General features: G+C 44.9%; 2 protein-coding genes across 8 annotated transcripts in view; one reads left to right on the top strand and one right to left on the bottom strand.

The window, feature by feature from the left end:
• ARSG (arylsulfatase G) overlaps window positions 1-2,530 on the bottom strand; it is a 117,831-nt gene extending 115,301 nt beyond the window's left edge. For 2 of the 3 annotated variants that reach the window (XM_023211968.2, XM_031934319.1), the window contains exon 1: window positions 2,296-2,530. The gene's annotated coding sequence lies outside the window, so the exon portion shown is untranslated. Of the gene's footprint in view, window positions 1-1,586; window positions 1,779-2,295 lie in introns of those variants that run through there. The other variant, XM_023211969.2, reaches the window with a different exon arrangement.
• Window positions 1,336-24,245, top strand: SLC16A6 (solute carrier family 16 member 6). Of its 5 annotated transcripts, none has more exons than XM_023211963.3 (6): window positions 1,336-1,447; window positions 14,398-14,636; window positions 18,503-18,646; window positions 19,814-19,942; window positions 20,794-21,609; window positions 23,108-24,240. In XM_023211963.3, exons 1-6 carry the CDS (start codon window positions 1,356-1,358, stop codon window positions 23,356-23,358), a joined length of 1,671 nt encoding a protein of 556 aa, XP_023067731.1. In that variant the 5' UTR covers window positions 1,336-1,355; the 3' UTR covers window positions 23,359-24,240. The 5 variants fall into 5 exon arrangements, with proteins under 5 accessions (XP_023067731.1, XP_023067732.1, XP_023067733.1 ...); XM_023211964.3 differs by lacking the exon at window positions 1,336-1,447 and adding an exon at window positions 2,209-2,471; XM_023211965.2 differs by lacking the exon at window positions 1,336-1,447 and adding an exon at window positions 2,503-2,780 and having other exon boundaries at window positions 23,108-24,245.
• Window positions 24,246-27,151: the final 2,906 nt, after the last annotated feature.

The raw sequence follows: 27,151 nt of genomic DNA, 5'->3' as shown, positions 1-27,151 counted from the left end.
TTTGTGACTAGCAAGGCTGTGCTTAGGTGGGGTTTCCAGCCACCTCTCCATTATTCAAACATAGATGGCAAATGTCATGTTTGGATGAGCTCTACTTGTAAAAAGCGCTAGTGTGTATCTATAAACATGGTGTAACCTTAGGTCAATCCCTCCAGTGCTCAGTGCCTCAGCTTTCCTCATCTGTAAAACGGGAATAATGAGTGACAACTACAGAAGGTTACTGATGGGGTTAAAATTGAATTACATGTATGGCACTTAATACAGTGTTGAGGACAAAGCAAACATTAAAAAAGATTAATATTAATAAAATAGAAGAATAGTAATACATTACTAGTAAGAAAAATCTATTATTATTATTATTATTAGAATCATGCTCCCCAAAACCCAGGTTTCACTTGCTCAAACATTCAGATGTGATTTTTCCAATTATTCATTCACTCCTGAGGCTTTAGGCATAATTTGTGTAATTTTTTATATCAAGAGACTGAAGTATGGAGACTATGTGACTTGCTTCGAGTCACTCAGGTATATAATGGCAGGCTGCAACTTTAGGTTCCTAAGACATACAGAAGATGCTGTCATATTACACACGACATTTCCATACATACAGTAACAGGGCCTAAATATTAAAGTGTAAGATCCTAAATATCAAAGATTATCTTACAGGCAGCACTGTATTAGCATGAAGTGTTCAAATCAGTTCCTAAACATCATTATATGTGGATCCTTTGAAGAACAACTCAGAAAAGGTTCTCACAGGGAGTGTGTTGGAGTTAGCAATTAATTGGCCTTGGTAAAGCATAAATCGTAACAGCATCAAGAGCTAATGGGTACTGAGGCCTTACCAAATGCCAGTCACTGCGATCCGCACTGTACAAGTACCATAAATTAAACCCTCCAATTCTGGGAATACCACCTCCATTCCCATTTTACAGATCTGGAGAAATTAACGCTCTACGAGGTTAAATTACGTCTACAAGGTTGCAAAGCTACTCAGCGGCCCCCTGGCTGTACAGGACTGGCCATACAGGGCACCCTGTACCAACGAATCTTCTCCCCACTTACACAACCAGAACTTGTCAACAGCAAAGGATAGCATTTAACTCAGGAGAGCCTATCCCAAAATGGTGAGAGAAATCAGCGAGCAAGGAAGGCTTTTATTAAAATTCAGATCGCCGACTCCTCCCGGTGGCGACCCTCCGTGCACGCACTCCCAAACTAGGCTCTCTTGAGTTTCTGACATCAGAACCACATTCTCCGAACCCCAATGAAGGCAGCAGCCGGAGCCAAAGTCTGCAGAGGAATGCAAATAACATGGCCTTCACTTCCGAGCAGTTTCCAAATTTGCCCTCGGGATGTGCGGTAGAGACCGAGAAGCTAAGTTTGCGCCCCCGCAGGCTCTGAAATGTCTAGGATCTGACACATGCTTTGTCCCCATGAGGAGCTCGTAAGTGGGGTTTCGCGAGCATCATCCGCTTAGTTCACAGTGACCTTGGGGTCGGGGACTACGGGATGAGAGGGGCACGAACTGTCTAAACCTTCAGGTCCCCTACAGAGGGCTCCCCGTGGGTATGGGAGCCATGCACCTGTGCCGACGCCGCCTCTGCCTGGAGGGTGCGCGCGCGCCCTGGGCCGGGGATGCTGACTCAGCCCGGCGGCTCACATTCCTTTCGCGCAACGCGGATGCTGTTGCTGCTACTGCTGCTGCTGCCGGTGCAGCAAAGTGGGGGAAGCAAGGCACCCGCAGCGGCCCGGCCGCTCGCTCCCTGGGGCCCACTGCGGCACTCCCTCCCCACCGCCGGAAGGGGAACTGTGGGGGTGCGCGAGTTGACGAAACTGAGGGAAGTGGGCGCTGCAGGAGGAACTCAGGCGCCGCGCGCGCAGCTCACACCCAAACTGGAAGGAACCTGTTCTGCCCGGGGCGGGCGCGGAGCCGCCGCAGCCGCGAGCGCCGCGCGGAATCAGCCCCGGCGCGCGCGTTCCCCCTTCCCGCTATATCCCTAAATCCTCAGGGTGCGGGGGGGGACTGGGCGGTGGGCGCGCCGGGAAGGCGTCCGGGGGTGGGGACGGGGACCCGCGCGCGCGCGCGCGCCTGGCCGAGGTGCTCCGAGACAGGGTGCAGGCGCCCCCACCACCCCTGCACACTCGCGCTCCCACTAGCGTTGCAGCAAAGCTCCGGGGTCTGGGCGGGTCACGCGCGCAGAGGCGCGCCTGGGTTGGGAGATCGGGGCGTTGTGCCAAGGACCCCGGAGGCGCTGGCGGGGTCGGCCCGGCCCTGGACCGCGACGCGGTTACCTTCCGTGACCCCCAGCCCAGGAGGCAGGCGGGCGGGCGCGCGCCCGGCGCGGCCCAGGTCCACGTGGGCCGGCGCGCGCGCGCCAGGCAGGCCCCCTCCTTGGCTGCGCTCGGCGCTCGCAGCACATGGTCGGCGGCGGCGCGCCCCCGAGGCCGGCGGAGACCGGCTGCAGCCGGTATAGGATAAGAGCTTAGGCAGCGACGCGGGGCCGGGGCGCGGGCGGCAGCACGCACGGCCCGGGGCGCCGGCGGCCGGGGGGGGGGGGCGGGGGGAGGGTGTGGCTCGGGTGCCTGAGTCGCGGGAGTGGGTGGAGGGCCTGGGCGCTCCGGCCTCACCAGCCCGAGCCAACTTGCGCTAGAGTCGGGCCCGCCCCCTAAGGGGTTAATCCTTTTCTCATGTTACCGAGCGGCTTATAAGGAGGGGGAGGCCAAGCCTCCGCCTTATTGGGAGCCTTTTGGGGTTTATTCTCTTCCCTTCTAACTTGGTGAGTTGGTTTATTATTTTACATGTTTAAAAGTTTGATTGTGGGGTGTGGGTTGTTTTTTTAAAAATATGTGTTGGGGCCTTTTTTTGGGATGGGAGGCGGAGGAGACCACTGAACATCTTCACATTTTGGAGAGGTTATTCCCAAAAATATTCGCTCTGACAGTTAGGAATGCCCAGGGCCACCGGGATGACGCGCTTGCGCCGGTGTGGGTAGCTGAGAGTTGAATGTCCGTGACCCTGGTACAGTTGGGTCCCGGAAGATACCTAAAGGCACGCCTGGCCTTTGGGTGCCCCCTGCCCCGGGTTGGGGGCTCCAGGACGTCGGAAGAGTCGGGGGCTCCGGGCTCAGCCCCTCCGCGGATTTTCCGCATGAAGTTGCCTGCGCGTCGCAGGAGCGAAATGTCAGAGGTACCTTCCTTCCCCAGGCTGGCGCGCGCACGCAGGGCGGCCACTGAGGCAGCGCGAGGGAAAGTGGGGCTCCCTTCCTCCCCGACCCCCAAACACAGCACTCCCTGGGGCGGCCACCGTTTGCCCCCTGCGGGAAGGCAGGGATTTCCCGGCAGAGCGCGGGTCCTCCACCTGGACGGTCAGAACTGTCAGCGGCTGACGGCCGGTCCCGCGCAACTTCAAGGTTCCCGGGCTGCCAACCGCAGGAAAGCGCTGGTGTCGCCGAGCAGTTCCGTAGCAAGGGAAGATGGTTTTGCAGAGGAAATGGGTTATTTCCTTCTAGGTTGTTGTCGCCTTTTCTTTTTATTCCCCCTACCCTAGCAAGACAGGTCATAGAAGTTTGTTAGGTGGCGTATATAAAATGTCACCAAACACGGGGGGCGTCAGTCTTAGAAAAAGCTCCCCGGAGCCAACTGGGGAGGAGCAATTACAACTTGTCAACCTGGAAGCCGGTTTTGTTTGCACGGTTAGACACTCCGTGCCAGCTCCTTCTCGCAGGAGATGGTTTCTACCCCGGGAATGAGATTTCTCAGTGATCTGATTGTTTTTGCAAATCATGGTAAGATAGGTGTCTCGTTTGTAAAAAGATGCCAAGTGCTTATGCTGAAATCTCTAAACGATGCATCTCCCCATGTCCCAAGCACCGTTACGTGGCATTTTGGGGGTCAACAATACATCCGGCCAGATGATATAATAGAAACCCCTCTTCTCATAATTAAGGGAAGGGTGTCCAAGATAGGAACTTACAGTATGTAAATAAACAATGCAGCCAAGTGGAAAAGCTCCTTCCAGTGTAATGAGTACCACTAACCCTGAGTTTTCCTTCTGTGGTTTCCGAAAGAGGACTTTCCTCAGTGGAACTCCTGAGGAGGACACTTAAATTAGGGGCTCAGGTTTCAACACCATAGCCTTGTAAAATGGTGACTCGGTTGTAGCCAGTGATTCAACATCGTGAGGCAGCTATCCAGGTTAGGTTTGGAAATTTTTTTTTAATAGAGAGTGAAAATGAACTTTAGCCAAATGCAGACTGGTTTTGCCAACTTGGGCCAGAAACAACTTGTCAAAGCCGTTCTCCAGGCTACACCTTTAAGATGAAGAGAAATCCGCAGTGCTTTTGCTCGGGGTTTGCCTACACCAGTAGCCACCCCATTTCCATCCACAGCCTACATTTTGAACCTTGCTCTGAGCTGCCCCCAGAATAACACTCCGATGGTCTACGATAATACGATCTTTTCATGCCCTCAGGCTAAATCTTCTCTCAACAAATTAAGTCACAGTGAAACTCCCAAGGATAGCAGGTTTCCAAGCCTTTGGCAAGATACCCATTTATTTATTTGTTTAGAGGCAGGGTCTCCCTCCCATCATGGAAGTGATATCTGCTCATTGCAGCCTCGACCTCCCAGGCTCAAGCGATCCTCCCACCTCATTTTTAAATTTTTTTGTAGAGATGCAGTCTCACTACGTTGCCCGGGTTGGTCTCAAACTCCTGGGCTCAAGCAATCTGCCTGCTTCAGCCTCCCTAATTGCTGGGATTATGGGCATGAGCTACCGCACCTGGTCAGTACCCATTTAGTGAAGGGGACACTTAACCACATGCTACTAGGAAATCCTCCAAACTGCCCGTGAATTTTGTCATTGTGCTTCCTCCAGAAGAACACTAGGGTGAAGGGAAGGTGGCTGCCAGGAACCCCCATTCAGAATTGTTGAGTTTTATAAGTTGGAAAAGACTTGAGAGACTCCCCTGACAAGCCGTGCTTTCCGGATGATAGAAGTTCAGGATTTAGTGGTTTCCATAACTGTGCAGCCAGTTAACGGTACACAGAAATTAACAAATACGGCCTAAGAGCTTTAAGAAGACCAACTCTTGGGCCTTGCCTTCAAAGGGCTTAGAAGGATTAAAGCAAGTGATGGTCAAAGGCTATCAGAGAAGTATAGACTATTAGGGCAGGAAGAGATCTAAGCTCATCAGAGTCTAGTTCAACTCCCTTTTTTACATTTACCTTGATTTTACATTGACAATGAAAATGGGGAAGCAAAGTAATTTGCCTAAATCCAGTCATCTGTAAAGCAGGGGTTGATGGGCAGGATGACTCAGCTTGCCTCACCGGTTAGATCCGCACACAGCTGAAAAATATCCCTACCCATCAGATAAATTCACATGGCCACAAACCAAAGTGGACAGATAAACTTTCATATTCTGGAACATAGAGACTTCTACGTAAATGAGTTCAAAATTCAGGCCTCAGTTGCTTTGTTTGCAGAGACAGAAGGTTTGGCCTTCTGCTGAAGGAATGGAAAACAAGAAAAGGAGAAGGCCGGGCACGGTGGCTGACGCCTGTAATCCCAGCACTTTGGGAGGGTGGATCACGAGGTTAGGAGTTTAAAACCAGCCTGACCAACATGGTGAAACCCTGTCTTTACTAAAAATGCAAACAAACGAAAAATTAGCCGGGCATGGTGGTAAGCGCCTGTAATCCCAGCTACTCAGGAGGCTGAGGCAGGAGAATCACTTGAACCCAGGAGGCTGAGGTTGCAATGAGCCAAGATTGTGCCACCGCACTTCAGCCTGGGTGACATAGCAAGACTCCATCTCAAAAAAATTCAATAAAATAAAAATGCTCTCCTGTAGGCTTGTACAGCAGGAGCCCTGGAAAGCAGGAGATTCAGTACTGGGCTACTTCAGTCAAGTCCCTTCACCTCTTGGGGATGTTTCCCGATTTTGCAAAATGAGTAAGATTTTACAAAGAGGAATTGAATAAGATGACCTCAATTTTCCCCTTCAGCTTTAACATTCAGTAATTCTAACTCTCTTCAGGGGTTACAGATTCATCCTAACCCCATCCGTTTTTCAAGTGTAAACCTCTGATGATACAGGCAAGGGAAAAGAGGAAGGGGGCAGCTGGCACCAGAACTTCAGTGCTGGCCAGAGGCTTCTCATGGTGGCAGGTAATCTCAGCTCATAAAAAAACTGCAATCTGGTCCCACTCATCTAAATGCAGTCCACAGCCTGGTCTACATGGTGAGACCCTGTCTCTACAAAAAATAAAAATTATCCCAGGTACAGTGGCTCACGCCTGTAATCCCAGCACTTTGGGAGGCTGATGGGGGTGGATCACGAAGTCAGGAGTTCCAGACCGGCCTGGCCAACATGGTGAAACCCCGTCTCTACTAAAAATACAAAAAAATTAGCTGGGCATGATGGCGGGTACCTGTAATCCCAGCTACTCGGGAGACTGAGGCAAAGAATTGCCTGAAACCAGGGGGCGGATGTGGCAGTGAGCCGAAATCATGCCACTGAACTCCAGCCTGGACGCTGTCTCAAAAAATAAATAAATAAAAAATAAAAAAGAATTGGCTGCACATGGTGGCACATACCTATAGTCCTAGCCACTTGAGAGGCTGAGGTGGCAGGGTCACTTGAGCCCTGGAGTTTTTTTGTTTTTGTTTTTTGAGACGGAGTCTCTCTCTTGTCGCCCAGGCTGGAGTGCAGCGGCACAATCTCAGCTCATTGCAACCTCTGCCTCCTGGGTTCAAGCAGTTCTTCCACCACAGCCTCCCACATAGCTGGGACTACAGGTGTGCACCACCACGCCAGGCTAATTTTTGTAATTTTAGTAGAGACAGGGTTTCACCATGTTGGCCAGCATGATCTCGAAACCTGACCTCAGGCAATCCACCCGCCTCGGTCTCCCAGAGTGCTGGGATTACAGGTGTGAGCCACTGCGCCCAGCACGAGCCCAGGAGTTTTGAGGCTACAGTGAGCTATGGTTGTGCCACCGCACTCCACGTCTCTCTAGGGTCTTTATCACATTTTATCACTATATGTTTTGTTTCAAGGTGGTCCTGAGCCCTCCATTAAAACTCTTCAGACCTTCTGGGCACATTTCTGGGTTAGAACAACTGTGCCAATTTGACTTTGGACTTAGCAGCTACTGAGTCCTGACTGCTTGTCAGAAATGTGCTGAATTCTGGCAAGATGTGGTTGAATCATTTAAATAGGATGCATTTCAGATGCATTCATTTTCCTTAGCATCATCAGCAGCAGATATTTTAGTCCATGGAGGCAGAGACCATCTCTTGGTCTTTTCACTGTAGTGCCCGTACAGTGAAAGCGAGGACCTGGCACCTGATAGCTATTTTGTTGCAAAAATAAATACAAACTGTGTACAAGGTACAGGTGGGGTCCAGGGACATGGGGTTATACAAAGAGAAATAGACCTCAGATTTTGTGAACATAATAATTTAATCAAGCAAATAAGATAAAGGCATAAAAGTAAACAATACCCCATCATTAAATGATACCTGTCACCTGAAGAAGAGAGCCCTTAGATTGTGCTGGTTGGAGAAAGCATTATGGAGAAAGAAGGATGTCACAGAGCAGGGTCTCATTTTGGGGAAATGGCATGGCCACAGCCAGGTGGGTAGAGACTAGAGGGCTAGGAGGACTCTACATTGACCATGGCAGGTGAGTCAAGTTTTAGAACCAGAAGAAATCAGGCCACAAAGAGAGGTTACAAAGAACATTGAAAGTCAGGCTAATGAGTGGATTTTTTTTTTTTAATAAAGTCTTGCTCTGTAACCCAGGTTGGAGTGCCGTGATTTCCACTCCCAGGTTGCCCCTACTGCAACCTCTGCCTCCTGGGTTCAAGCGATTCTCCTGACTCCACCTCCTGAGTAGCTGGGACTACAGACACACACCACCACGGCCCCGCATAATTTTTGTATCTTTAGTAGAGATGGGGTTTCACCATGTTGGGCAGGCTGGTCTCAAACTCCTGACCTCAAGTGATCCACCCGCCTCGGCCTCCCAAAGTGCTGGGATTACAGATGTGAGCCACCGTGCCCAGCCTTAATGAGTGGATTTTATTCTTCAGAAAGACGAAAGCCATTGAAAAAGTTTGAGTAGGCTAGGTGCAGTGGCTCACACCTGCAATCCCAGCACTTTGGGAGGCCGAGGTGGGTAGATCACTTGAGGTCAGAAGTTCAAGACCAGCCTGGCCAACATGGTGAAACCCGGTCTCTTGAAAAAATATAAAAATGTAGCCGGGCACTGGTGGTGTACACCTGTAGTCCCAGGTCCTCGGGAGGCTGAAGCAGAGAACTGCTTGAACCTGGGAGGTGGAGAGGTGGAGCTCGCCGTGAACAGAGATTGTGCCACTGCACTCCAGCCTGGGTGACAGACCGAGACTCCGTCTCCAAAAAAGAAAAGTCTGAGTAGAAAAATGCCATGACAATACACCATTTCCAAAAGGTTCATTGTACAGGATACGGAAGTCCATTAAGAGGCTGGCAAAGCAGTCATGGTCTTCACAAGGAAAAGCTCAAACCAATGGCCTGGTGGGGGGATGAAATAGAAGGGGTAAAGGCTACAGCCTTGACAGCTGCAGGCTCACCATTCCTCCCCAGGGCTAGACACTATTCTAAAGCCAACACTGGCAAGCACTTCTTAAAAATGTTTTTGGTTTTCTAAATCTTAAGCTAGTGTTGTTCTCACTTCTCTGCCCCAGCGGCCTCATTTTGAGAGTGGCTTTTGAAATGGAGGGATGTTGTGAAAACCTAATTTGGTAAAGGGCTCCTGGCTCCCAACTTAAATCAATTGCTTTCTATGTTGAGGGGCAGTAGTGACAAACGATTCTATAGTTGCTCAGCCTACCTCTTGAGCTATCTAACTGCCCTTCCCACCTTTCCATTTGCTCTCAGACATGACACATCAACACACATCAAAATGCAAAGGACTTTGCTGCAAAGAGCATACTCATCTTACAGCATCTTATGCCTTATTTTAATCAACCAAATATTTAGCGGTAATAGAGTATAAAGTGAATATATAGTCCTTCCCAAGTATTAGGCTACAGTGGGAATGGCGCTGTCAATAGGATTAATGATATTAAGTTAGATCAGATTTGCTGCTTTTTAAGATTTGTAGAGTAAATTCAGAACATTAGATTTTAAAAATAGAAAACCAGCAAGTCTGCTGGATAGATGAGGTTATGTCCTGTTATTTTTCAGTTGCCTTCTATTTTCAATAAAATCTTTGCCTTAGCAACTTTGACCCAACAACTTATGGCTAGGAAAAGGATATAAAGGATACAATGCACCCTGACCCTGAAAATTCACCAGTATACAATTGTATAATTATGAAGAATTTTCTTTTTACATTTCATTTATTTATTTATTTATTTATTTATTTATTTATTTATTTATTTATTTTTATTTATTTATTTTAGACAGAGTCTTGCTCTGTCACCCAGACTGGAGTGCAGTGGCACAATCTTTGCTCTTTGCAACCTCTACCTTCCGGGTTCAAGTGATCCTCCTCCTTCAGCCTCCTGAGTAGCTGGGACTACAGGCACGTGCCACCACACCTAGCTAGTTTTTGCATTTTTAGTAGACACTGGGTTTCACCATGTTGGCCAGGCTGGTCTCAAACTCCTGACCTCAAGTGATCCACCTGCCTTGGCCTTCCAAAGGATTACAGGCATTAGCCACCATGCCCAGTCTTTTTTTTTTTTTTTTTTTTTGAGACAGAGTCTCACTCTATTGCCCAGGCTGGAGTGCAGTAGTGTGACCTCGGCTCACTGCAACCTCTGCCTCCTAGGGTCAAGTGATTCTCATGCCTCAGCCTCCTGGGTAGCTGGGATAACAGGCTCGCGCTACCATGCCCTGCTAATTTTTGTATTTTTAGTAGAGACGGTGTTTTGCCATGTTGGCCAGGCTGGTCTTGAACTCCTGACCTCAAGTGATCCACCCAACTCGACCTCCCAAAGTGATAGGATTACAGGTATGAGCCACCATGCTAGTTAACTTTAAAAATAAAAAATTTTAGACAGGGTCTTGCTCTGTCACCCAGGCAAGAGTGCAGTGGTGTGTTCACTGCTCACTGCAGCCTGGAGCTTCCAGCCTCATCTCAAGTAATCCTCCCACCTCAGCCTTTCAGGTGGCTGGGACTGCAGGTATGTGTCACCACACCCCGGTTTTTTTTTTTTTGTTTTTTTTTTTGAGACAGAGTCTTACACTGTTGCCCTGGCTGGAGTGCAGTGGCACGATCTCAGCTCACTGCAACCTCCACCGCCTGGGTTCAAGCAATTCTCCTGCCTCAGCTTCCCAAGTAGCTGGGATTACAGGCACCCGCCGCCACATTAGACTTTTTTTTTTTTTTGTATTTTTAGTAGAGACAGGGTTTCACTGTGTTGGCCAGACTGGTCTTGAACTCCTGACCTCATGATCCACCCACCTCAGCCTCCCAAAGTTCTGGGATTACAGGCATGAGCCACTGTGCCTGGCCCTGCTAATTTTTTTTTTTTTTTTTTTTTTTTTTTGAGACATACTCTCGCTCTGTCGCCCAGGCTGGAGTGCAGTGGCGCAGTCTCGGCTCACTGCAAGCTCCGCCTCCCGGGTTCGCGCCATTCTCCTGTCTCAGCCTCCCGAGTAGCTGTGACTACAGGGCACCGGCTAATTTTTTGTATTTTTAGTAGAGATGGGGTTTCACCGTGGTCGCGATCTCCTGACCTTGTGATCTGGCCACCTCAGCGTCCCCAAGTACTGGAATTACAGGCGTGAGCCACCGCGCCCGGCCTGCTAATTTTTTTATACTTTTTTGTAGAGACAGGGTCTCCCTATGTTACCCAGGCTGTTCTCAAACTGCAGGGCTCAAGCAATCCCCCCACCTCAGTCTCCCAAAGTGCTGTGATTACAGGTGTGAGCCACCGCGCCCGGCCCTGTTCACCCATTTTTAAGTTAGATTGTTGGGGAGTTTTTTTTGCTGTTAAGGTGTTTGAGTTCCTTGTATATTCTGGATATTAATCCACTATCAGATGAATAGTTTGCAAATGTTTTCTACCTTTCTGTGGGTTGTCTTTTCATGTTTTTTTTTTTTTTGGAGGCAAAATCTCCCTGTTATCCAGGCTAGAGTGAAGTGGCAGGATCTCAGTTCACTGCAACCTCCACCTCCTGGGTTCAAGCAGTCCTTGTCCCTCAGCCTCCCGAGTAACCAGGACTACAGTTGTGCACCACCACACCCAGCTAATTTTTTGTATTTTCAGTAAAGATGGCGTCTCACCATGTGGCCCAGGCTGGTCTCAAACTCCTTAGCTCAGGCAATCCACCCACCTTGGCCTCCCCAAGTGCTGGGATTATAGGCGTGAGCCACCACACCTGGCCTCACTCTGCTGATCTGTTTCCTTTGCTGTGCAGAATCTGCTTAGCTTAATATAATCCCATGTTTATTTTTGCTTTTGTTATGTGCGCTCTTGCAGTCTTGTTCATAAAAATCTTTCCTCAGACAAATGTCCTCAAGTGTTTCCCCTATGTTTTCTTCTAGTAGTTTTATAGTTTTGGGTCTTATATTTAAGTCTGATCTATTTTGAGTTGATTGTTGTACAGGGTGAAAGGTGGGGATCTAGTTTTATTCTTTGTATGGATATCCAGTTTTCAAAGCGCCATTTATTGAAGAGACTGACCTTTCTCCAATGAGTATCTTTGGCACCTTTGCCAAAAATCAGTTGGCTGTAGACACATGGATTAAGTTCAAGGTTCTCTCCTCTGTTACTTTGGTCAGTGTATCTGTTTTTATGCCAGTACCATGCTGTTTTGATTACTGTAGTGTTGTCATGTATTTTGAGGGCTGTTAGTGTGATGCCTCCAGCTTCGTTCTTTTTTTCAGGATGGCTTTGGCTATTCATGATCTTTTTTGGTTCCACACAAATTTTAGAATTTTTTTCTTCTATTTCTGCGAAGAATGTCATTGATATTTTGATAGGAATCCACTCTGTAGATTGCTTTGGGTCGTATGTAAATAATTCTTTTCGTTTTTGTTTTTTGTTTTGTTTTGTTTTGTTTTGTTTTGAGACAGAGTCTTGCTCTGTTGCCCAGGCTGGAGTGCAGTGGGATCTTGGCACACTGCAACCTCCTCCTCCCGGATTCAAGCAATTCTGTCTCAGCCTCCTGAGTAGCTGGGATTACAGGTGCCTACCACCATGCCCAGCTAATTTTTGTAGTTTTAGTAGAGACGGGATTTCGCCATATTGGCCAGGCTGGTCTCGAACTCCTGACCTCAGGTGATCCACCCACCTCAGCCTCCCAAAGTGCTGGGATTACAAATGTGAGCCACCATACCCGGCCGTAAAGAATTCTTAAACTTGAGGTTGGTTGCCATTAAGAGCTCTAAGACCATGGCATGGACTCATTGATTATTATAGATATAATTAATGTGTAGTTAGGCTAAAAATAAACATGACTGTTTTGGCTGGGCATGGTGGCTCATGCTTGTAATCCCAGCACTTTGGGAGGCCAAGGCAGGTGGATCACAAGGTCAGGAGATCGAGACCATCCTGGCAAACATGGTGAAACCCCGTCTCTACTAAAAATATAAAAATTAGCTGGGCGTGGTGGCGCATGCGTGTAGTCCCAGCTACTCAGGAGGCTGAGGCAGATGACGCCACTACACTCCAGCCTGGTGACAGAGCGAGAGTCCGTCTCAAAAAAAAAAAAAAAAATACATATGACTCTTTCAAAGTATATGTAACCACAGAGGCTTTGAAAAGGACAATATTCATGTGCTAGAGCCCAATCTAGAAGACTTAAGTTAAACCAGTGTCAATGTCAATGTCTCCTCAGTGGTGTTAAGGTACAGATCTCTGCTTGTTCTGATGTTTGTTGCAGTTTGAATGGAGAGGCACAGTGAGGTTAGAGGTAACTCAGTTAACTGGTACCCAGATGGGGCCCCACAGGCTTGTATAATAGCACCTTATTTAGACACCATATTATAGAGTATCAGCATGTACTTGGAAATTGAATTGCTAATATACCAATTGGTGGTCAACTTTGAGGAAATTACTCCTGCTTAACAAACTCCCAGAAGACAGAAGGCCCTCATTTTGATTTATAGTGACATTGTGTCTGTGCAGGTACATCCACATGGAACACCAAATCATAATCAAAATATTGCTTACTGAGTAGAAAATGGGGGGGAAGAAGAGTTGCTGGGTGATCGCGGTGATCAGGGACATCAAGCAGAGATGCTTATGGTATCTCAAACACGTACTCGGTGGAAGGTGCTGGATGCACAGCCAGTGTTTGCTTTTCAGCCTCCATTTTCTAGGCTTCATTTCTGATCAACATTCCTTATAGTTAGTGCAGTCTTTTCTGGCCTAAGTTGAGTCCTTCAAGGTCAGCATTAATACCTGGTCTGGTGACCATCTGGTGTCCTTCAATATGCTTCTAAATATTCTGCTCTGGTTCTTCATGTCTGTTTATTTTTCCCATTTAACTTTCTTTTTGGGGGGCCCATGTACAATACCAAGATTTGTATATATGTATATATACATAAACTTATCCAAAGACTTTATACTACTTGTACATAATTTAAATATTCAACCGTCAGCCGGGTATGGTGGCTCATGCCTATAATCTCAGCATTTTGGGAGGCCAAGGCGGGTGTATCTCTTGCGGTCAGGAGTTCGAGACCAGCCTGGCCAACACGGCAAAACCCCATCTCTACTGAAAATACAAAAATTAGCCAGGTGTGGTGGCGGGCGTTTGTAATCCCAGCTACTCGGGAGGCTGAGGCAGGAGAATCGCTTGAACCTAGGAGGCAGAGATTTCAGTGAGCCAAGATCACGCCATTACACTGCAGCCTGGGCAACAGAGTGAGACTCGGCCTAAAAAAAAAAAAAATTAGGTGGGTGTGGTGGCGCATGCCTATAGTCCCAGCTACTTGGGAGGCTCAGACAGGAGAATTGCTTGAACCCGGGAGGCAGAGGTTGCAGTGAGCTGAGATCATGCCACTGCACTCCAGCCTGGACGACAGAGCAAGACTCCATCTCAATAAATAAATAAATAAATAAATAAATAAATAAATAAATATTCAACAACCTAAATCGGGTGAGTAGTTCTTTTATATATATATACACATACACATACATACATACATACTTTATGTTCTAGGGTACATGTGCACAATGTGCAGGTTTGTTACATATGTATACATGTGCCATGTTGGTGTGCTGCACCCATTAACTTGTCATTTACATTAGGTATATCTCCTAATGCTATCCCTCCCCCTTTCCCCCGGTAAGTCATTCTTATCTGTTATGTTTCCTAAAGAGTATGAGAATCATCAATCCTTATGCTATTGGTGATCTGAATTGTTTTTTAACTTTTTCTTTCAGATTAAGAATGACCCAAAATAAATTAAAGCTTTGTTCCAAAGCCAACGTGTATACTGAAGTGCCTGACGGAGGATGGGGCTGGGCGGTCGCTGTTTCATTTTTCTTCATTGAAGTCTTCACCTACGGCATCATCAAGACATTTGGTGTCTTCTTTAATGACTTAATGGACAGTTTTAATGAATCCAACAGCAGGATCTCATGGATAATCTCAATCTGTGTGTTTGTCTTAACCTTTTCAGGTTAGTACATCTTTCGGCCTAACCATGACGTAAGTGTAGGTCCCTTTTAATTTGGCTACCTTGATAATGGTAGTCGGGGTGATTGTGATGTTTTCATTCCCTTATATGCCTGTTGGTCCTTCCTAGCCCCAACTAACAGGGTTTTCAGAGCACTGAGGATTGGCAAGAAACAAAAGGCACTGAAGAAAAAAGCCTTATTTGCCAGCCATGACAGCCTTCAATTTCACACACACGTATGAAATATCTGCCGTCTGCACACTCTTAGGATTCTGTAGATCCCCTTGAGGAGTGCCGCCAACCCCCTTTTGTGAGGATGTGAGGATACTGTCACTGTCTAAGAAGCAACATCAAAAAGTTGCTGATGGCCGGGCACGGGTGGCTCATGCCTGTAGGCAAGCGTAGGAGGCCAAGGTGGGTGGATCACTTGAGGTCAGGAGTTCAAGACCAGGCTAGCCAACATAGCAAAACCCCATCTCTACTGAAAATAGAAAAATCAACCAGGCACGGTGGTTCGCACTTGTAGTCCTAGCTACTTGGGAGGCTGAGGCACGAGAATGGCTTGAACCCGGGAGGCGGAGGTTGCAGTGAGCTGAGATCACACCACTGCACTCCAGCCTGGGCAACAGAGCAAGACATCGTCAAAAAAAAAAAAAAAAAAGTTGCAGCCAGGCACGATGGCTCATGTCTGTAATCCCAAAAATTGCGAGGCCGAGGCAGGCGGATCACAAGGTCAGGAGTTCGAGACCAGATTGGCCAACATAGTGAAACCCCCTCTCTACTAAAAATACAAAAAATTAGCTGGGCGTGGTGGTATGTGCCTATAATCCCAACTACTCAGGAAGCTGAGGTAGGAGAATCATATGAACCCGGGAGGTGGAGGTTGCAGTAAGCCCGGATCGTGTCCTTGCACTCCAGCCTGGGCGACAGTGTGAGACTCCGTCTCAAAAAAAAAAAAAAAAAAAAAAAAAAAATTGCTGACATAGGGACTTCACTGATTCATCATTACATAATCTACTCCCAGACCCAATAGCATAAAATAAAATGGGGCTTCAGTATCATTTTTAACACACTAATCTTCACTTGGTCCTATAAAGAACTATTGGATATACATGCCAGGTCTCATGAGTTCATTGGTCTGTCAGAAATAATTGCCAAGGGTTTTCCAAGAGAAAAGGGCTGTTGAACTCACCTCAGAAAGTTAACCAGGCTGGGTGTGGTGGCTTACGTCTGTAATCCCAACACTCTGGGAAGCCAAAATGAAAGGATCACTTGAGCCCCAGAGTTTACCAGCCTGGGCAACATAGCAAGACCCCATCTCTACAAACAAAATAAAAAATTGGCCAGGCTTGGTGGTACAAACTTGTGATCCCAGCTACTCAGGAGGCTGCAGAGCAAGGATCGCTTGAGCCTGGGAGGAGGTTAAGGCTGCAGTGAGCCATGATCATGCCATTGCATTCCAGCCTGGGCAACAGAGCAAGACCCCATCTCAAAAAAGAAAAAAGAAAGTTAACCAGGTTGACCTTAAACTTCCCTAAGTTTACCCTCACACCCAGTCTTGGAACTGTTATCTCTGAAGTGATCGCTGAAGTTAAAGCCCTTCTTTAAATGTAGTCCATTTTTAGCCATAGAATGTGTTTAAAAGGCAGTTCTACATATTTTTACCCTTTGGGTAAGGTAGAAATTTCTCTTGTTAGCTGGGTGTGGTGGTGGGCACCTGTAATCCCAGCTACTCGGAAGGCTGAGGCAGGAGAATCACTTGATCCTGGGAGGCGGAGGTTGCAGTGAGCTGAGATTGTGCCACTGCACTCCAGCCTGGGAAACAGAGCAAGACTCTGTCTCAAAAAAAAAAAAATTTATCTTGTTAGTTCTCATACTATCTCTTACAAGTTTCATGAAGTAGTTCCTCGTTCCAGTTTAAGTGAGTATTAAGATAACTTTATTTTTTTTTTTTTTTTCGAGATGGAGTCTCGCTTTTTTGCCCAGGCTGGAGTGCAGTGGTGCGGTCTCAGCTCACTGAGACCTCCGCCTCCCGGGTTCAAGTGATTCTCCAGCCTCAGCCTCCCGAGTAGCTGGAATTACAGGCATCTGCCACCACGCCTGGCTAATTTTTTGTATTTTTATAGTAGAGACAGGGTTTTGCTATGTTGGCCGGGCTGGTCTCTTAACTCCTGAACTCGTGATCCGCCTGCCTCAGCCTCCCAAAATGCTGGATTTACAGGTGTGAGCCACCACACCCGGCCAAGTTAACTTAATATTTAAACTGTGGAATACTTAATTACCTTCTTAGAAATATAATTTAAATGAATTAGGACTAAAATGTTATATTTGGTAATCTAAATAAAAAGAAAATCCCGAAGCTTCAGTTTTAGGTCTTTTATACCTAAAAATAAAAATGTAGTCAACAAGAAATTTCCACTTAATACTATTATACCAGAAGATAATTCTTCCAAATGCTATTATTCTAATTCTTAATGCTTTGAGCCAACATCCTGGCTCAAAATGGTGACAGTGGTTTTATTATGAGCTACATCCAAGATTACTTTGCATTCGAATAGTTAACATAGTAGACACATATAGACTAACCCCAAAAAATGGAATCCTTTTCTCCCCACTTCCTCTTCTAGTATGTTGTTGTTCCTTGACCCAACTTTCAATGGCTCACTTATGTCACTGTTGTCAAGTTAATATTAAGTAACCTATAACTAGGAAACTAATTTGCCAGATTTAAATGTCCTAGGGGATACAGCTTATAGAAGCTAAGCAAATGATGATTCGCTTTCAATTATCTATCCCATAGCAACTCTCCTTCAGGAGTGCATAACTTAGAATTCACATTCTTTCATCTGTAAAGAAACTAACTAGGCCGGTTGCGGTGGCTCATGCCTGTAATCTCAACACTTTGGGAGGCCGAGGTGGGTGGATCACCTGAGGTCGGGAGTTCGAGACCAGCCTGACCAACATGGAGAAACCCGTCTCTACTAAAAATACAAAATTAGCTGGGTATGGTGGCACATGCCTGTAATCCCAGCTACTCGGGAGGCTGAGGCAGGAGAATCGCTTGAACCCAGGAAGTGGAAGTTGCAGTGAGCCGAGATCACACTATGGCCACTCCAGCCTAGGCAACAAGAGCAAAACTCCATCTCAAAAAAAAAAAGAAACTAACTAGAATCTGATCCCAAATGGAGCTTTTTAAAAAGAATCCAAAGCCGTGAGTAGAGAAAAAACAATGATTCAAGCAATCATAGGAAAACTAATTTTTATTATAGAATAACATAAATTAAATATATATCTAATTTTATAGATGCTTATGGTGAGTCAGAGTCATCTAAAAATATAGATAAAAGTTGTATACTGTTATTCTGGCTTTCTCTTTCAGGAGTCTGACAAATCGTGTTGAATTTGAACACATAGGAAAATAAGTCCTGCACTGACTTTGCATGAAATGTATTATGGTTTGGTTTTGTTTTTTCTTGAGACAAGGTCTCACTCTGTCACCCAGTATGGAGTGCAGTGGTGTGATCTTGCTCACTGCACCCTCTGCCTCCCAGGCTCAAGCAATCCTCCCACTTCTGCCTCCCGAGTAGCTAGAACTACAGGTGTACACCACCATGCCTGGCTAATTTTTGTATTTTTTGTAGAGACGGGGTTTCACCATGTTGCCCAGGCTGGTCTTGAACTCCTGGGCTCAAGCGATCCTCCCTCCTCAGCCTCCCAAAGTGCTGGGATTACAGGCATGAGCCACTGCGCCCGGCTGTATTTATATTTGACATCATCTCTCCGTGTGCAAGATGTGGAGGAAGGAGTCTTATGGCAGCTAACCCTGAAGCCTCTGTGAGTTAAAATATCATTTTGTTCTTTCCCGGCAGCTCCCCTCGCCACAGTCCTGAGCAATCGCTTCGGACACCGTCTGGTGGTGATGCTGGGGGGGCTACTTGTCAGCACCGGGATGGTGGCCGCCTCCTTCTCACAAGAGGTTTCTCATATGTACGTCGCCATCGGCATCATCTCTGGTAAGTGTTCCTCTTTGGCTCAGAAGTTCTCTAGATGCTTAGTTTGAAGAACAAGGAAGGGGAAGGAGGAAATTAAAGACAAACTATATTTCTTTCTCTTTCTTTTTTTCTTTAACATTAACGGTGTCTCAGATCAGTAGTTTTGAACTGAGCTATATGGACTTAAGGGGACCTGAGAACCTGTTCTCAAGTGCCCAAGGGTTTTTGTTTAATCTTCACCAGAGATGATGATAACTTCTCTTTTGCTACATTTACAGCCAAAAGATGGCATTTTTACAAAGTGAGACGAATTTCTGTAGCCAGTATTCCTCAAATCCCTGTCTGAGGATCCAGGGCTGTAGGGGAAGTGCAACATGTCAGACTTAATCTTGGGGGCCTAAGAAAACCTTTTTCCATTTAAAAGGAGTAGCCAGCTTGGTGGCTTATGCCTGAATTCCAGCGCTTCGGGAGGCTGAGGCAGGAGGAACGCTTGAGCCCAGGAGACCAACTAGGGCAACATAGGGAGACCCCATCTCTACAAAAAATAAAAAACTAGCCAATCATGGTGGTGTGTGCCTGTAGTCCCAGCTACTTTGGAGGCTGAGGTGGGAGGATCACTTGAGCCTGGGAGGTCAAGGCTCCAGTGAGCTGTGATCACACCACTGCACTTCAGCCTGGGCAACACAGCGAGACCCTGTCTGTTAAAAAAAAAAAAAAGAAAGAAAAGAAATGAACAATAAAAGGAGGCCGTATATTCCTCATAGATGATAGATACACACACACACACACACACACACACACAGTTGTTAAGATTTGCAGACTTTACATTTTTCCTGTATTTCTGCACATATGAAACAACTTATTTCTTTCTAGATATAAATCTTATATAAAATTTCATGCAATAATAGTTTCATCCATTGTGAATTATATAAATTTGAAAAAAAGTGTTGCAAAGTAAAAAAAAGAAAAATTATACTTTCAGTATCCCAAAACAACCACTGAAGTTTATCCAGACCTTTCATGAAACCCATTTTTCTTTACAACATCACCTTTGTCCAGAATGAATTACTTGGCTCCCAGAACTTAAGATTCAAAAAGCAAAACCAAAAATCCCAGCTCTTTGAATGCATCCTTCCAGTCTCAAGCAGTATGTGGGTTTCATTGGCTTTTCTGACTTTTCTTTCACAGGTCTGGGATACTGCTTTAGTTTTCTCCCCACTGTAACCATCCTATCACAATATTTTGGCAAAAGACGTTCCATAGTCACTGCAGTTGCTTCCACAGGAGAATGTTTCGCTGTGTTTGCTTTCGCACCAGGTAGGTAGACTACAACAGTCTAGGTGTGAATGTGGATGAGGGACGCCACTCAGGTATTCTTGCTACACTAACTTTTGCCAACAGTATGGATGACTTTAAGTGTATGAGTAATGAGAGGTTATTTACGTCTCTTCTCCAGCTCATTTTTAGGATCTGTCCTTCCTAACCCCCACTTCAGGTATTCAGACCACTTTAATAATAGGTTCGAATTCCTAACTGGGCACATACGCAGTGGTAGGGCTTTCTTGACACATGCATTCCAGAATAATCTAGTAATTTGCAGTTGTTCACCTGTTATGTCCTCTCCTTTTTCAAGAGAGCTACTACATTCAATGTGGATTTAGATTATGCTAATAAAGACAGCATTCTTATCTGTGTGCAGGTCATCTCAAACCAAAATCTTTGGCCAGGCACAGTGGCTCATGCCTGTAATCCCAGCACTTTGGGAGGCCAAGGTGGGCAGATCACCTGAGGTCAGGAGTTCGAGACCAGCCTGGCCAACATGGTGAAACCCTGTCTCTACTTAAAACACAAAAAACAGCTGTGCATGGTGGCACACGCTTGTAATCCCAGCTACTTGGTAGGCTGAGGCAGGAGAATTGCTTGAAACCAGGAGGCGGAGGTTGCAGTGGGCCAAGATCACACCACTGCACTCCAGCCTGGGCGACAGAGCAAGACTCCGTCTCAAAAAAAAGATTGAGTACACATTCATAATGCTGAGTATAATAAATTTCCACAAAATTTATAATGAAATCTGGATCCATATTTCTTCTTGATGGCTTCTCCTGGATCTTAAGTCCATTATTGACCTTATATTTTATTTCTTCTTCACTCACTCCTGCCTTTTCAAGCAATCATGGCTCTGAAGGAGCGCATTGGCTGGAGATACAGCCTCCTCTTCGTGGGCCTACTACAGTTAAACATTGTCATCTTCGGAGCACTGCTCAGACCCATCATCATCAGAGGACCAGGGTCACCGAAAACAGTCATCCAGGAAAATCGGAAAGAAGTGCAGTATATGCTTGAAAATGAGAAAACACGAACCTCAATAGACTCCATTGACTCAGGAGTAGAACTAACTACCTCACCTAAAAATGTGCCTAGTCACACTAACCCGGAACTGGAGCCGAAGGCTGACATGCAACAGGTCCTGGTGAAGACCAGCCCCAGGCCAAGTGAAAAGAAAGCCCCGCTGTTAGACTTCTCCATTTTGAAAGAGAAAAGTTTTATTTGTTATGCATTATTTGGTCTCTTTGCAACACTGGGATTCTTTGCACCTTCCTTGTACATCATTCCTCTGGGCATTAGTCTGGGCATTGACCAGGACCGCGCTGCTTTTTTATTATCTACGATGGCCATTGCAGAAGTTTTCGGGAGGATCGGAGCTGGTTTTGTTCTCAATAAAGAGCCCATTCGTAAGATTTACATTGAGCTCATCTGCATCATCTTATTGACTGTGTCTCTGTTTGCCTTTACTTTTGCTACTGAATTCTGGGGTCTAATGTCATGTAGCATATTTTTTGGGTTCATGGTTGGAACAGTAGGAGGAACCCACATTCCACTGCTTGCTGAGGATGATGTCGTGGGCATTGAAAAGATGTCTTCTGCAGCTGGGGTCTACATCTTCATTCAGAGCATAGCAGGACTGGCTGGACCGCCCCTTGCAGGTAATTTAAATACACAAAATACGAATGCTCGTCTACTCTCCCTTATGAATTGTGCTAGCTTCCTGTTTAAGCCATAAAAAAACTCACTGCCATTTTATATTTCCATTGAATTTTAGAGTTGCCAGGGATTAGAGATTACCTGAGCCAGCCCTCTTGATTTAAATATGAGGAAACTGAAGGCCAAAGAATTGAAGCCAAAGGTCAGATGGTAAATTAGTGGCCGAATCAGGACAGGAAGCTGTGTCTGTAGTGCAGATTGACGCAGGCTTTTTTTTTTTTTTTTTTTTTGAGATGGAGTCTCACTCTGTCGCCCAGCCTGGAGTGCAGTGACACAATCTCAGCTCACCGCAACCTCCGCCTCCCAGGTTCAAGTGATTCTCCTGCCCCAGCCTCCTGAGTAGCTGGGATTACAGGCGCCCACCACCATGCCTGGCTAATTTTTGTATTTTTAGTAGAGACAGGGTTTCACCATGTTGGCCAGGATGGTCTCAATCTCTTGACCTCATGATCTGCCCTCCTTGGCCTCCCAAAGTACTGTGATTACAGGTGTAAGCCACTGCGCCTGCCAAGCCAGGCTTTTTCTATCACCTTGCCTTCTCCCATGCTAGACAGGAACTCATGGATTTATCACCTTCAGAGCCCACCTGCCTTCTGGAATGACAGAACTAATGGACTTCTGTAAGTCACCGTCCCTTCTCAGGAAAGGTGTTTGGGAATGGATAGCAGCGCTCTGTAAATACCTAATTGATTTGTACAGAATGTCTCCTTGCAGGAGGGACATAGGTATGTTTCATATCTTAGATCCCAAATGGGTCTTTAAAGTGTTTGTGATTAGAAATCATACCCCTGTCAAAAGATACCTAAAGTGGGCCAGGCGCAGTGGCTCACGCCTCTAATCCCAACACTTCGAGAGGCTGAGGCGGGCAGATCATTTGAGGTCAGGAGTTCCAGACCAGCCTAGCCAACATGGCAAAACCCCATCTCTACTAAAAATACAAAAGTAGCCGGGCATGGTGGCAGGCACCTGTAATCCCAGCTATTCAGGAGGCTGAGGCAGAAGAATTGCTTGAACCTGGGAGGCGGAGGTTGCAGTGACCCGAGATCACGACATCGCACTCCAGCTGGGGCGACAAGAATAAAACTGCGTCTCAAAAAAAAAAAAAAAAAAAACCTAAAGTGAACTCAAGTGAAAATAATACAGTTCCTTCCTACCGAAGAATATTACCTTTTCAAAGAAGTATGCATCTAAATGTCCCAGGTTTTAGATCCTCTGCTAGGACAGACTTAGCCCAAGAAGAACAAGTATATTGTGTGTTTGTCTCTTTCTCCTCTCCAATCTAGCAAAGATTTCTGCCTTTAACACCCATTTTTCTGTAGAAACGCAAAAGAAAACAAGGAAGGCAATGAAACTGAGAGGCTTCTGAATGTGAGGGTCGCCTGGATGAGAGGGCTTATGTCTAGGAAGGATGCTGTTAACGGACGCCATGCTCTCTTCCAGGTTTGTTGGTGGACCAAAGTAAGATCTATAGCAGAGCCTTCTACTCCTGTGCAGCTGGCATGGCCCTGGCTGCTGTGTGCCTCGCCCTGGTGAGACCATGTAAGATGGGACTGTGCCAGCGTCATCATTCAGGTGAAACAAAGGTAGTGAGCCATCGTGGGAAGACTTTACAGGACATACCTGAAGACTTTCTGGAAATGGATCTTGCAAAAAATGAGCACAGAGTTCACGTGCAAATGGAGCCAGTATGACACACTTCCTTACAACGACAGCCACTGTGTTGGCTGGAGAGGGATGGGGTGGGCCCGACGGGGACACAAGGAGGTAGAGGAGCTAACCCCTCTACTCCACTTTCAAAACTACATTTTAAAGGGAATGTGTATGTGAAGAGCACTACGAACATCGTTTTTGTTTTGTTTTGTTTTAAGCTTTCCTTTTTGCTTGTTTTTAAAGCCAAAACAAAAAACAACCAAGCACTCTTCCATATGTAAATCTGGCTGTATTCAGTAGCAATACAAAAGATATGTAGAAAGACTCTTTGGTTCACATTCCAATATTAAAATAGTGACATAAACTGGCAAAGTGGTTTTAAAAGCTTTCACATCGGACAAATGATTTTCTTTCTTTCTTTTCTTTCTTCCTATGGTCTTGTCTGAATAAACTACTATCTTGAATAAAACAACATCCAACCCAGGTCATTGAAATGAAATTGGCCAGTCAAAAAAAAAAAAAAAGACTTCAATCATTTAAAAAATTCCTAATTTTCAGAAATATGAATAAATAGTTTTTGTTAAACCTTTTGTAAAATACCAAGGCTCCCATTAACAAATTACGGCCTCTGCTTGCTGGAAATGAAGTATAGTTTAAGACCAAACATTTTACTAATAAACAAATTTTAAGTATCTATAACTTGAACTTCATAAATGTGAAGATTACCACTTCTTTTTATGGCCAGTCCTTACCAGAAGTATTTCAGTACAGAATATACAAAATGGCATTTAAAAATGTGTTTCCTGTTGCTTTTAGTTATACAGAAATATGTGACTGTAGTGTCTTTAATTTAAACCACTATTTATTATTAAGTTATTCTGGGATGATTAAAGTAATCAAAAGAAATAAAATCGGAGACATAAGCAGCATTTTTACCTCCTTTCTGAAATCCTTTAAATGACTCACAGAATACGTCTTATCTTGTAAAAATACTTTCATAAAAGGCCAAGTTGTCATGATTCTTCCATTTGATTAGGGGCAACGTGTGCTATTAAAGGGGAAAAAATACTGGATAGCAAATCGCCTTAGCTTTCAAAAATAATTTGTTTTATCATCTAAGAATACTTGAGGAACTTCTTTGATCAGAATTATATTTCATTGAACTGTTAAAGCATTTCTGATTTAAAGAAAAAACCATCTAATTGTTGAAGGATTTCTGTATTTCACATGGGGGTAACAGAGACAATTATGTTATAGTGAATTACAAGTTGCAATTTATATCTTCTATAACTTGATTGCTCTAAGTTGCCAGAGGTATTGGGTAGCTGGTCATTGTTTTTTGTTTTTTGTTTGTTATTCTTTCTTTTTTTTTCTTTTGGAGTTACAATACATGTATAGTATTGCTCACGTTAGCAGTTTTCTGTAAAGAGGGCAAGTGTCAGGATAATAGGTGGACTTTTTACTCACCTATTTTACCGCAATGTCACCCTGCAGGTGATGGTCAATGCTTGCTGTTCCATCTTTATTCATCGTTAATGTTAATTTATGACAACTCAGGGGGAAAACCATAACAAGCCTAGTTTGATTACAGGTACACACAAGCTTGAATATTTCTCTGCACTGAAATGAAAGTGGCATAGTTCATCACCACCTGCTACAATCTGTAGAGCATCTTATCAGCCATAGAAATAGGACAATCTATAAAACTTTGGGGAGGGTGGGGGAGGAAATGACAAAGTGTCTGTCAAAAACAGACATACCTAAAACAAGGTGATGTTAGCAAATCTCTGTCACTGCTTGAGAAGAACTTTGAGCTTGTGGCAGTTTTGCAGACTTAACATGACTTCAGCACTTTACAACATATTTTTTACTATGAATGTTCAATACAATTTAATATTTATAACTGATTTCTGAGGGATCTGCTCCATGTCTGTTCTGTTATCTGCATGAAAACAAAATGTATGCCAATTTCAATATGTCAATAATCAAGGTTTTAAATGTTTGGAAGAAAATACAAGATTGCTGATTTGTTCTGTATTAGTGACATTCTGGTACTTCTAGATTTGCAATAAATTTACGGATTTTTTATTTAAAGAGACTGATTTTCTTCTGTTATAAGATTTATTGACTCTCACAGCATTCAGTGTTTGATGCAATTAAAGTTATAAAAACTCACCAAATATTCACTCCAAATAAATAATTGTTTAATGTTTATCTTCTGCAAAACCTTTTAACTCTACTAGAGACACATAAAGTTTCCCAAGAAGTTTCTACTGAACTTTTTATTTATTTATATTTATTATTATTATTATTATTATTATTATTATTATTTTGAGATGGAGTTTCACTCTTGTTGCCCAGGCTGGAGTACAGTGGCACAATCTCAGCTCACTGCAACCTCCGCCTCTCAGGTTCAAGTGATTCTCCTGCCTCAGCCTCCCAAGTAGCTGGGATTACAGGTGCCTGCCACCATGCCTGGCTAATTTTGTGTATTTTTAGTAGAGATGGGGTTTCACCATGTTGGCCAGGCTGGCTTCAAACTCCTGACCTCAGGTGATCCACCTGCCTCGGCTTCTCAAAGTGCTGAGATTACAGGTGTAAGCCATCGTGTGTGGCCTGAACGTTTTTATGTCTTTTTTTTTTTTTTGGTCATTGAAAGCAGGACAATTTTATTTTATGTTGAGTTTCATACAAATCATTTTAAAGCACCTTAGAAAAAGACTAAATAATTCAAGGGAAGTATTAACTAATGAATAACAGGAGAGGGAAATAAAAATTAAACAATATAATCAAATGAGGAAGCACATTTTCATCTAAGAATCGAAACAAGAATGAAAGCAGCAATGTAATTTAATTATTAATGAAAAATACATGAATGAAATGATATCATGGTACCCAGAGTAAGCCTATCAAAAGTCATAAAGGCAAATAGTTAAAGACTACACCCAGTCACAGAAGCGTTCTAAGAACTGCTGTAACCTGTAAGTAAACAGCATGGACTCTACATGCCAGGGGTTGGCAAACTTTTTCTGTAAAGGTCCAGATAGTAAATATTTAAAGCTTTGCAGGCCATGAGGCCTCTGTCTAGTCAACTCTGCCACTGAGGGTCAAGAGCAGCCACAGACAATATATAAATGAATGAACATGGCAATTTTTCAATGGAATTTTATTTACGGATACTGAAATGTGAATTTCAGAAGATTTTCACACAGGAAATATATATTTTTTTCCAATAACATAAAAACATTTTAAAAAACACACACACTATTAGCTCTCAGGCTGAAAACATAAAAAATAAACAGTGGACTGGATTTGGCCTGTGGACCACAGTTTCTAGCCCCTTCACCACACATCTGTAACATTGGCACAGGTCAGTACTGCCAGAAGCAAAACTCTGAAAACTAACAGTCCTGACCCATGGGAAAGGATTTATTGTGGTCAAAGTAATTCTTAGATCATAACTGCCCCAAAATAGGAAAGATCAATAAGTTAACCCTTTTTTTGAGAGAGAGAGTCTTGCTCTGTCACCCAGACTAGAGTGCAGTGGCACAATCTTGGCTCACTGCAACCTCCACCTCCCGAGTTCAAGCAATTCTCCTGCCTCAGTCTCCCAAGTAGCTGGGATTTCAGGCGTGCAACACCACACCCAGCTAATTTTTGTATTTTTAGTGGAGACAGGATTTTGCCATGTTGGCCAGGCTGGTCTTGAACTCCTGACCTCAAGTAAGCTGCCCACCGTGGCCTCCCAAAGTGCTGGGATTACAGGTGTGAGCCGCTGCGCCCAGCATTATACACCGCACCTGACATTATAGCTAACACATTTGCTAATTATGT

This window comes from Piliocolobus tephrosceles, chromosome 16 (assembly GCF_002776525.5).
Source record: "Piliocolobus tephrosceles isolate RC106 chromosome 16, ASM277652v3, whole genome shotgun sequence".
Taxonomy (NCBI): Eukaryota; Metazoa; Chordata; class Mammalia; order Primates; family Cercopithecidae; genus Piliocolobus; species Piliocolobus tephrosceles.
The sequence above is the reverse complement of the archived record's forward strand: the minus strand, read 5'-3'. Positions and strand labels throughout refer to the sequence as shown.

Bases quoted from the DNA above. Each gene is read 5' to 3' on its own strand.
- SLC16A6 (XM_023211963.3), top strand. From the start codon at position 1,356: ATGTGCGGTAGAGACCGAGAAGCTAAGTTTGCGCCCCCGCAGGCTCTG. The intron at 14,637-18,502 runs GTTAGTACATCT...CTTTCCCGGCAG, and splicing joins GTTTGTCTTAACCTTTTCAG to CTCCCCTCGCCACAGTCCTG. The intron at 21,610-23,107 runs GTAATTTAAATA...GCTCTCTTCCAG, and splicing joins GGCTGGACCGCCCCTTGCAG to GTTTGTTGGTGGACCAAAGT.